We start from the raw sequence: 12,137 nt of genomic DNA, 5'->3' as shown, positions 1-12,137 counted from the left end.
AATGTGGTTGACTCTCAACTACCAGCTGGACAATGAATGCTAGCCTAGGCAGCGACATCCATATCCTGTGAATGAATTACAAAAACTGTTTGTACTTTAGTAAAATCTTTTAGAGTGAAAGATTCTACTTGCATAGCTATTCAACATTTTGCAGAAAATACGTGACATCCCATTATACTGAAGTCTATAGATTCAGAGTCGAGAGAGTGCTGCTGGAAAAGCACAGCAGGTCAGGCAGCATCAGAGGAGCAGGAGAAGTCAGTATTTCAGTCAGGGCTGATGAAGAGCTTATGCCCGAAACATCAATTCTCCTGATCCTCGGATGCTGCCTGACCAGTTGTGCTTTTCCAGCAACACACTCTCGACTCTGATCTCCAGCATCTGCAGTCCTCACTTTCTCCTAGTCTAAAGACTCAGAAGCTTTACAGTTATATTGGCTGTATTTTGGTGTAAAATCTTTAAAAGTTACTTTCCCAACAATGGTTGAGATGGTTTTTCTCCCTTTCCCAACCTTCATTCGAAATGAACACAATAGTTGTTTGACTGGAAGGATCCCTGCAACATATTATATAAAGGACAGAGACTTTTTAAAAAACCGTTGTGAGAAATTAGTTATATTTCCTGTTCTTAGTTCTTCTGAGGTTGAGTCATTTCTTCTAATTCTGATGAGCCTGATACAGGCTTAAAACATTAATTTTGATTCTCTGTCCACAGATGCTACAAGAGCTGCTGATTGCTTCTAGTATCTTATTTTCTTTGTTTCAAGTTTCCAACATCTGTATTGCTTTATTTTCCAATGAGCTGAATGGATAAATGGCTTTTCCTTGACCTCACATCTTATGTTCTTTTTTTCCCCAGAGTGACTTGGAGTCTCCTGCCTTTTGTATCTCCAAACTCTGATCATCAGAGCAAAAAGGTCAATGGAGAATTTTTACCTATACCACTCGGTGGGATGGGGAGGGTTAACTGCTGCAGTAAATTGCCCATCTGTCTCAGCGCTTTCTCAATTTTAATTGCTTTCTTAGAAGGAATGGTTTCTCTTTCTCTTGGTGAAGGCAAAAATGACTTATGTTGGTGTCTACCCTACTCACATTTGAACTGAAATCAAACAGTGTAACACATACTAATGGTTACCTAGTCTTTTTGAGTCAGCAGTCCTGAAGAGGCGATGGTGACAGTTCTCACCAGACATTTTGAAAGTTTGAGGTGGATACTGTTAAAATGATTAATTCCACTGCTAAGACAGTCAACTTAATTAAAACAATGGACCGTGGATGCTGGAGATCTGAAACAGAAACAGAAATTGCTTGAGAAAAACTCAACAGGTCTGGCAGCATCTGTGGGAAGAAACACATTTTTCTGAATTCTGATGGCCAGTTCCAGAACTGGAACATGAATTTTGATTCTCTGTCCACAGATACTGAGTTTCTCCAGCAATTTCTGGTTTTATTTGAGTCAACTTAATTGTTTTGCTAAGTGATCTATGCAAAATATTATAGATGACTATATTATATCTACACTCAAAGAATAAAAATGAAAAATCATGCCTGCACATAATGTAAAACATGACTTGGATGAGGACTAGCAAAGTGCACGAAGTTCTAGAAATTATTAAACATAGGCAAGGTGATGAATGATATCTACAGAGAACATTACACAAATGGCATTTTGAGTAATCAATGATATATAAGGGGATAGTTCCTGCAGTAAAAGTAATTATAAAGATCTTCATGGTAGCCGTAAAGTGGCAGACTCCATTGGGAGCTTCCAAAGTAATTGTTTAGAATGTTAGGACAAATCCATCAGACTCCTCACACAGAATTGAAAAATAGTTATCTCAGAGTTACACACACCGTTCAGTATACAACATGACAGCAAAGACTGCTTGCTGTCTGAGGACACATCATCTGCCAATCCTAATGACAAAGACTAAGGCCTATCACAATCACCTCATATCTGCATCCACCTACTGCCATTCCACTACCTTCCCCGAACCCCCACCCCACCTCACTAATCTCTCAGCCCCTTCCCCCCGCCCTCACATTCCTGACAAAGGGTTTGTCCCCCACATTCCTGATGAAGGGTTTGTGCCCAAAATGTCAACTCTCCTGCTCCTCGGATGCTGCCTGACCTGCTGTGCTTTTCCAGCGCCACACTTCTCAACTCTGATTCTCCAGAATCTGCAGTCCTCACTTTCTCCTAAGGACTAAGATTCAGGATACTACATTAAAAGAACAAAGAAGCCAGCTGCCCTGTGCAGCCAGTACCAGAAAGGACTGAGGAAATGCACTAGTTCAAAAGAATTCTAGCTTGATGTTTGATTTTACTATTATAAATAATCAGACCTAACTCACATAGGTAATCTGCCATAAATTCAAATGCACATCTTCAAATAGGTGGATAAATAACTCAGATTAATTAGTTCTTTGAGATATTATTGAAAACTGACCATGTGTGTTGGTGTCTATTTTAGATTAATTATACCTGGCTCATTCAACTCAGAATATTACTGTTCCAAAGTAGCAGGTGTTAGACTAATGGATTAAATTAAAAGGCTTAATTTTACTTTCGATGCAGCAACTAACACTGAAGCGTGTAATGGGGTGAAATAGAGAGAAGATTTGTTGGTGGAAAGAAAATAATTCCACAGCTCATTATCCATTAATCATAAGAAAGGACTCATTTATACACAATGAATAAACTTTGATCAGATTGTAAAACTAAAATACAAAAAAGATTTAGAGATTACAGATATCGCATTCACCATCATTGAACTTTTAAAATATAAAATACCACATACTTTGTTATTATTCTCATGAAACTTACATTCAGAATAAAGATTTAGAGAGAATTGTGCAACATTAGCAAGTACCAGATATCACCTTTATCATGAAACTCAATGACCTCCTGATTTAATACAAATCCAAAACTCTGGAGGAAACTCAAGTCCATAATTATATTTCACTAAGTATGAAGAGGATGGCAACATGTTTAATATCTGATCTTTAAATGATGTTTTAAAAACCCCAAGAAAGACAGTGAAATGCTAGAGAGTTTGCATTGCATATTCCATACCAATCAATAAACAAAATGGACAGGAGTTGAAACATTTTAAACAAAGTAATCTAAGTCCAGTAACCTTTCAACAATAAGTTTCCCATCTCCATTGGGGCATATTTGGACTGCTCTTATTTTAGCAAAGTTTCATTTCAATCGTTAGAAAAAAACAACCAATAGTTATAGTCAGGTGGCAAATATAAAATTACATTAATTTTATATCTAATCAGATTGACGTCGGTGAGAAAGGCTTGCTCCGTTAGCCTTCATTAGCAAGAAGTCATCAGCTGGTTTCCTTTAAGGAGCTGCATTTTGAACTGACCAAAAAAAACAGAAACCAATCTTAAGAACTTGAGTAAAATGAGAATAACGACAGGCACTTAACATAATCTCAGTGTGGAAGGTTAAGCATGTACATTGGCCAAAATCATAGGAATTTTACACTCTGTAAAGCTTTATTCTGAATGTTTCACCATAAAAAATATACAACATCCAGACTCCCTCTCAGGAGTTCAGTCTCATTTCAGTGCATTACCTGAACATTGAGAAAGAAAACCCAGCTCTTTACCACAGTTATGATACAGAAATAACTAAAAGTTTCCTTTATAGAATGGTAGGAATGTAAACACATGGCACCAAATCTATGGCAGCTCATCACCAGATAAAGTGGCGGTGACTGAAGCTTGACCCGATTAAGCTATGGAAGAACTGAAGTCAGCCCTGGTAATTCAGTATTCCTTTTACATTGCATTAATGGCACAGGCTTCCTTCTCTCCAACAATTCACGAATTGCATGCAGGAGGACTTGATTAAATGGATTCAGGGAAATCCCTCGTAGTTATTAACTATACATATTAACAGTTATATCTAAGCTATTTGTTTATCATGCTGCAATTCCACTTTATTTGGTGGAATAACGGCAGATAGGATGAGGATATATGCAGAATGCACCAGTGACATGGTCACTTGCTTTGTTCTTCTATTTACTATAGTGATAAAATATGAAGGAGCAAATTATTCCAAGGACTGCAATAAAGGATCAACAGGTTGAATGTAGTGCCAGATCTCTAATTATTACTCAACTGCCTTTATTTTAATCCTACAATTTCCTATTATTAGCCTTTTCTATGAATCCATACATGATGCAACATGGTCTGAGGGCAGATAGGTAACCTGTTCCCCAGCTTCTGCCAATACTGGCACTTAGGAGGACATTGTGAATTGGTTGACCCCCTGTCTAATATTTTACCCCAATGAATGGTGGAGCTCTTGGCCAATTGTATGGTATTAGCTTTGGTCAGATATTGCCCTAATGTCTTCAAGTGGCCAATGACAGAGGCCACTGAAATCAAACACCTTCATGATGCAGGTTAACTGACATGATGACACGTAGGATGATGTTAGCAGGCACAAAGTTGATGGCAATACTTACAGGTGCCACACTGCCATGTGTTTTCTTTTGGGGGGGGGGGGTGGAAATGTGTAGTCAACATGCAAACTGATTTTTTTCTTCCCCAGTTGAGGGATTCTGTGCTGTTGAGGGATGGGAGGGGACGTGGGACAATAAATCTGAATTTTGCAACTCATTGATTGAAGACTGCTGTAGTTGGTAAAAGGAATGAGCATGGCCTATGCTAGCTGGAGTAGGAGTCAAAACAGCTTATGCAATGCCATCCAGTACTGGATAATGGTCAGACTGGCTAAAAAAACCAAAACACCCAGTAAAGACAATAGAGATCTGTCCATTCCAGGTCTTGAGGGGTATATTCACTCTCTAATAGGGGATGTTTGGGGTGGGGTTGGAGCTCCAGCCAGCCACATTTTCAGGTACCGAGCCAGTCTTTTCCTTGCCGTATTTACGACTTGTTTACAAAGACAAACCAAAAGTAAGTATAAATATTTACACCGTTTGTGCAGTTACTAAGTTTTAACTGGTTATTGCTTTTCTCCCTGCATCTGAAGGAAACAAAAAAAAAACCAAATGATATATTTCTCTACATTTTGAACAGAAGCACAATATTTTAACAAGGCGTTTTGCCAACCTGGCAGACAGTTCAAGAATTCATAAAACACAGGTGAATGTTTCCTGTGAAAATCAGTATTCAGAAGAAAATGTTTTTGCCAATGATACTTTGCAAAGATTTTTCCACATCTAGCCAATCAAATTGAGACATACCAGTCAGTCATGCTTGCATTCCTGTCATGGTGGTAAACACTTTGTTCTTTTGTTTACATTTTATAAAAACAGACACTCACTGTCTAGTTCTTCTTAACAAGAGTTGAAGAGGAGTGAATGAAATAAAAATTCTAAAAATCAATTCTTGGTGCACTAAGGGGAATAGGAAAGGTGATTTAATACTTACTCTCCTGATGCACACATACACTGCTACATACATGGCATCCAATGGGCATAAATGATATAAAAATGTGCCATTGTATGGAACTCACCATCAAAATTATGAAACAAGATCACTTGGAAAGATGATGCAAACACATTTACGTAATGAACTAATTTTTAGAGCCTTCTTTTTGTTTTATTCCACTAGCACCAAAGCCTCGGAGTTCTCAAAAAGAGTCAACAATGGAGGACAGTCCTAGTCAGGCAGGTGGTGAATTTCATTCCAAAGCATTCAGTTCATTTGTCCTTTACATGAGCACACTATCCAAGGATTTCCTGAATAGGTGTAGTCTCAGCAGGCGATTGGCCATGGACGACTGAACTTCCTGGGTCACATTCTTTCCACACATACTACCCATTTAACTGAAGCACTGTGGAGAGCACCCAGCTCAATCACAGCCATTTGACTTTTTTTTTTATTATTTATTATCTTTTTTTAAAGTGACATTTCTTAGGGTTTCAGGCAATGAACCCTAGCATCTGACAAAATATAGCATTATTCTATTTCATGTATGAACTTTTAAGCAGCCTATTCACAAATTACTATGGGAAGGCACCATGCAGGTAGCAAGGCAGGAAGCGACAGCAGCAGCACATGTTTCTTTCGTTTCAAAGTTGATGGACAGTTAAGGCTTGTCTCAAGACTCATTTTCCTCTTGGGGCGTATTCATTCATTTTTCTGCAAAACAAAATAAACCAAATATTTCAGTAATGGAAGGAAGACCCTCTCAAACGGGGGGGATATTCCCCCCACCACTTGCATGATTCAAAAGGACACCATTATAAACAAGTGCACAAACACACTTTGCTTTAGCCAGTCAAGAGGCATAGCTCAGGAATCTGTTACTCAGGTGAGAGCCTGAGCTTTATTTCTGTCCTTTTGCAGACCAGTATTCTCTGCCCCACACATCACATGTTCACATTCTGATATGCTCCTGTTTGGTGGGCCATGGGTTGAACACAGCAGAAAAGCACAAGTGTCATACATTTCACCAAAACAAGGCCGGAGCACCTAACAGATAAATCCCTTGTCTGATTCTGGAGTCTCTCTCCAAAACTCTCACTCAGACAGGAACCTGGTGGCCTTGGAGAGGGAGCACAATATCCAATGTTAGATGCCTTCAGTACTGTTGCAACATGGGGTAAAACCCCTCTCCTAATTTAAACCAGCAACACTGAAAAGATTCACCCTGTGCTGTAATCTGCTAAAATTTGAGAGACAAAGGAATACCCCAGAGGTCACTATCTGAAGTAAAAATTAACTTTAAGTCCAACAGAGAATATTAAAACCAACAACGATTTACAACTCCTTTCTCTTAAACCTATCTTTTACCTCCCACTCTACAATACTGGTCCAATAAAAGTCCTGATTAAGATTTACAAAATAAAAAATCACGTTTCAAAACCAATCAACTTTGTCGACTCTGTAGATTTTCCTCCGTAGATCCTGCCCAGGTCAGTTTCGATGTTCTGCTGTGCAAACTCCTTCTACAGACAGGGGTACCTTTCAGAGAGCTCTTGGAGGTAGCAGCCTACATTTGTTGGTCTTTTGGCAGTTCTCTCTTTAGCTGTTCAAAATGTCCAGTTTTATACCCCAAAACATCAGATCATTTCATTCATTTTAATATTCAAATTTGATTGGTATCTTGGGGCATAATTTAAACTGATTGGCCTGACGCGAAGATGTTACTACAGATGTTATGGGGAATTTCAACATGCAGGTAGACTGGGAGAATCAGGATGGTATTGGACCTCAAGAAAGAGACTTTGTGGAGTGCCTCTGAGATAGATTCTTAGAACAGCTGGTGCTGGAGCCTACCAGGGAGAAGGCAATTCTGGATCCGGTATTGTGCAATGAACCAGAATTGATCAGGGACCTCGAAGTAAAGGAACCATTAGGAGGTAGTGACCACAATACAATAAGCTTCAATCTGCAATTTGAAAGGGAGAGGGTACAATCGGTAGTGACAATATTTCAGTTGAATAAAGGGAACTATGGAGCTATGAGGGAGGTGCTGGCAAAAGTTCAATGGTGCAATACCCTAGCAGGGATGACAGTGGAGGAACAATGGCAGATATTTCTGGGTATAATGCAGAAGATGAAGGATCAGTTCATTCCAAAAAGGAAGAAAGATCCGATGAGGAGGCAGGAGTGGCCATGGCTGACGAGGAAAGTTAAGAAACATATAAAGTCAAAAGAGAAAAAGTATAACATAGCAAAGATGAGTGGGAAATCGGAGGACTGGGAAGCTTTTGAAGAACAACAGAGGATTACTAAGAAGGAAATACGCAGAGAAAAAATGAGGTATGAAGGTAAACTGGCCAAAAATATAAGGGAGGATAGTAAAAGCTTTTTTAGGTATGTGAAAGGGATAAAAATGGTTAAGACGAAAATTGGGCCCTTGAAGACAGAAACGGGTGAATATATTATGGGGAACAAAGAAATGGCAGAAGAGTTGAATTGGTACTTCAGATCTGTGTTCACTGGGGAAGACACAAGCAATCTCCCAGAGGTAACAGTGGGTGAAGGACCTGAACTTAAGCGAATTTATATTTGCCAGGAATTGGTGTTGGAGAGACTGTTAGGTCTGAAGGTTGATAAGTCCCCGGGGCCTGATGGTCTGCATCCCAGGGTACTGAAGGAGGTGGCTCTAGAAACCGTGGATGCGTTGGTGATTATTTTCCAGAGTTCGATTGATTCAGGATCAGTTCCTGCGGATTGGAGGGTGGCTAATGTTGTACCACTTTTTAAGAAAAGAGCGAGAGAGAAAGCAGGAAATTATAGACCAGTCAGTCTGACCTCAGTGGTGGGAAAGATGCTGGAGTCAGTTATAAAGGATGAAATTACTGCCCATCTGGATAGCAGTAACAGGATAGGTCAGAGTCAGCATGGATTTATGAAGGGGAAATCATGCTTGACTAATCATCTGGAATGTTTTGAGGATGTAACTCTGAAGATGGACGAGGGAGATCCAGTGGATGTAGTGTACCTGGACTTTCAGAAAGCCTTTGATAAAGTCCCACATAGGAGGTTAGTGAGCAAAATTAGGGCGCATAGTATTGGGGGCAAAGTACTGACTTGGATTGAAAATTGGTTGGCTGACAGGAAACAAAGAGTAGTGATAAACGGCTCCCTTTCGGAATGGCAGGCGGTGACCAGTGGGGTACTGCAGGGATCAGTGCTGGGACCGCAGCTTTTTACAATATATATTAATGATATAGAAGATGGTATTAATAGTAACATTAGCAAATTTGCTGATGATACAAAGCTGGGTGGCAGGGTGAAATGTGAGGAGGATGTTAGGACATTACAGGGTGACCTGGACAGGTTAGGTGAGTGGACAGATGCATGGCAGATGCAGTTTAATGTGGATAAATGTATGGTTATCCACTTTGGTGGCAAGAACAGGAAGGCAGATTACTACCGAAATGGAGTCAAGTTAGGTAAAGGGGCAGTGCAAAGAGATCTGGGTGTTCTTGTACACCAGTCAATGAAGGCAAGCATGCAGGTACAGCAGGTAGTGAAGAAAGCTAATAGCATGCTGGCCTTCATAACAAGAGGGATTGAGTATAAAAGCAAAGAGGTTCTTCTGCAGCTGTACAGGGCCCTGGTGAGACCGCACCTGGAATATTGGGTGCACTGCTGGTCTCCAAATTTGAGGAAAGATATTCTGGCTATTGAGGGAGTGCAGCGTAGGTTCACGAGGTCAATTCCTGGAATGGCGGGACTATCTTATGTTGAAAGATTGGAGCGACTGCGATTGTATACCCTTGAGTTTAGAAGACTAAGAGGGGATCTGATAGAGTCGTATAAGATTATTAAAGGATTGGACACTCTGGAGGCAGGAAACATGTTTCCGCTGATGGGTTAGTCCCGAACCAGACGACACAGCTTAAAAATAAGGAGTAGGCCATTTAGGACAGAGATGAGGAGAAACTTCTTCACCCAGAGAGTGGTGGGTGTGTGGAATGCTCTGCCCCAGAAGGTAGTGGAGGCGCACTCTCTGGATTTGTTTAAGAAAGAGTTGGATAGAGCTCTCAAAGATAGTGGAATCAAGGGTTATGGAGATAAGGCAGGAACAGGATACTGATTGAGGATGATCAGCCATAATCATAATGAATGGTGGTGCAGGCTCGAAGGGCAGAATGGCCTACTCCTGTACCTATTGTCTATTGAAATGGTGGATTTTTTTTGTTTCATGGCCCAGATGCTGCTGTTTCGACCAAGTGGTACATTGTTACCTTGTTCCGGACTCTGTGCTTTGCCCTTGCTAGCTTTTTTAGATTAGATTAGATTAGATTAGATTACTTACAGTGTGGAAACAGGCCCTTCGGCCCAACAAATCCACACAGCCCCGCCGAAGCGCAACCCACCCATAACCCTACATTTACCCCTTACCTAACACTACGGGCAATTTAGCATGGCCAATTCACCTGACCTGCACATTTTTGGACTGTGGGAGGAAACCGGAGCACCTGGAGGAAACCCACGCAGACATGGGGAGAACGTGCAAACTCCACACAGTCAGTCCCCTGAGGCGGGGATTGAACCCAGGTCTCTGGCGCTGTGAGACAGCAGTGCTAACCACTGTGCCACCGTGCCTTTTCTTTATAAAGGTACAGTACGCCTACACCTTCATAACAAGTACCCTATCCCAATACACTGACTTATAGGCACTGACAATATTTGGATTTTGTTGGCATATTTCCCTGAGGTTTTGAATAGACTAGGTGACTTAAAGTCATAGAGATGTACAGATCGGAAACAGACCCTTCAGTCCAACCCGTTCATCCCCCCCAGATATCCCAACTCAATCTAGTCCCACCTGCCAGCACCTGGCCCATATCTCTCCAAACCTTTCCTATTCATATACCCATCCAAACGCCTTTTAAATGTTGCAATTGTACCAGCCTCCACCACATCCTCTGGCAGCTCATTTCATACACACACCACCCTCTGCGAGAAAAAGTTGTCCCTTAGTCCCTTTTATATCTTTCCCCTCTCACCCTAAACCTATGCCCTCTAGTTCTGGACTCCCCCACCCCAGGGAAAAGACTTGTCTATTTATCCTTTCCATGTCCCTCATAATTTTGTAAACTTCTATAAAGTCACCCCTCAGCCTTCAGTGCTCCAGGGAAAACAGCCCCAGCCTGTTTTTTCCTCTCCCTATAGCTCAAATCCTCCAATCCTGGCACCATCCTTGTAAATCTTTTCTGAACCCTTTCAAGTTTCAGAACATCTTTCCGATAGGAAGGAGACCAGAATTGCATGAAAAATTCCAACAGTGGCCTAACCAATGTCCTGTACAGCCGCAACATGACCTCCCAACCCCTGTACTCAATATGCTGACCAATAAAAGAAAGCATACCAAATGCCTTCTTCACTATCCTATCTACCTGCAAGTCCACTTTCAAGGAGCTATGAACCTGAACTCCAAGGTCTCTTTGTTTAGCAGCACTCTCTAGGACCTTACCAAAATGCAGCACCTCATATTTATCTGAATTAAACGCAATCTGCCACTTGTCAGCCCATTGGCCCATCTAATCAAGATCCTGTTGTAATGTGAGGTAACCTTCTTTGCTGTCCGCTACATCTCCAATTATGGTGTCATCTGCAAACTTACTAACTGTACCTCTTATGCTCACATCCAAATCATTTATGTAAATGACAAAAATTCAAACTGATCCTTGTGGCACTCCACTGGTCATCTTTTAATAGATTGTGGTGTACAGTTTTCCATTGTATTAGTAACACCTGAGTGGTGTATTTGGTGCTGTTACTTTGTTGTATGTGCATCTGCAAAGCTGGCCCATGCACAAACCAGACATTCAGGTAGCATCAGGAGTTTGTATAGATGGAATATTCTCATCAAGTAAAAGTCCTGATCGTCAAACAAATGGCTCTCATGCTCTGGAGGCTGGGGTTCAGTTTTAGATAGGACATACTATTCTGCTCCAACAATGTTCTTAAGCCATTTTCAGAAGATCACCTAGTACTCCACGAGAAACTTAATTATTCCTTTCTGTATGTATCATTTCTTCAGGGATTGATTGTACAAGACCGGAGAACTCTCTACATTTAGAAATTCAATCATCTTGCACATTTGTCCCAGTTATCACTGCTTTTCTTGTCACTGTGATGATGATCAACAATGAAGGATGATCACAGATGCTCTTCTGCAAACGTTCACTTGGTTGTGATTTCTTTTTCAAATTCTCGATCCACGCTATTAACCATGTCATCTACCCATATAGCTTAATCCAAACTGACACCACTAAAAAGATTTGTGATTTTGTGAAGTAAAGATGTAGGGATAGCATTCATGTAGAAAAGAAATCCAAGTTCTGGAAATTGTGGACAAATTCAGTTTGAATAACAAATTGATCCCCATTCCATCTTTGTAAAGCACCTGCTACACCATCATAGCAAACAGCTAGTATACAGCTTTGCCGTGTGCTCCATGTAGATACATCTGCCATGAAATCTGCTGCCATGGTCCATCACTCTCACCTGTCTTGTCATACACTGTATCTTATCTGCAACGTTCCATACCATCCATCATCCAACTTCACCCTAGAATGATCCTTCTTTCTGCTGCCCTCTGGAAGAAATCTCTGTAGCTGACAGGCTTTGATCAAATGGCCAAAGTACTGACTTTTTTGTTGTCACTTGTTTTTTTTT

The 12,137-nt window shown here is 40.7% G+C and overlaps 1 protein-coding gene across 2 annotated transcripts in view; it reads right to left on the bottom strand.

Annotated features, from left to right (window-relative positions):
* Positions 1 to 2,665: 2,665 nt before the first annotated feature.
* LOC122562605 (uncharacterized) overlaps positions 2,666 to 12,137 on the bottom strand; it is a 238,931-nt gene continuing 229,459 nt past the window's right edge. For both annotated transcript variants that reach the window (XM_043715586.2, XM_043715585.2), the window contains exon 12: positions 2,666 to 6,134. In XM_043715586.2, coding sequence (XP_043571521.2) covers positions 6,123 to 6,134 — 12 coding nt within the window. In that variant the 3' untranslated portion in view covers positions 2,666 to 6,122. The remainder of the gene's footprint in view (positions 6,135 to 12,137) is intronic.

The sequence above is a fragment of the Chiloscyllium plagiosum genome, unplaced genomic scaffold (genome assembly GCF_037043375.1).
Source record: "Chiloscyllium plagiosum isolate Xiang-an unplaced genomic scaffold, Cpla_swu_hap1 HiC_scaffold_24, whole genome shotgun sequence".
NCBI lineage: Eukaryota > Metazoa > Chordata > Chondrichthyes > Orectolobiformes > Hemiscylliidae > Chiloscyllium > Chiloscyllium plagiosum.
The sequence above is the reverse complement of the archived record's forward strand: the minus strand, read 5'-3'. Positions and strand labels throughout refer to the sequence as shown.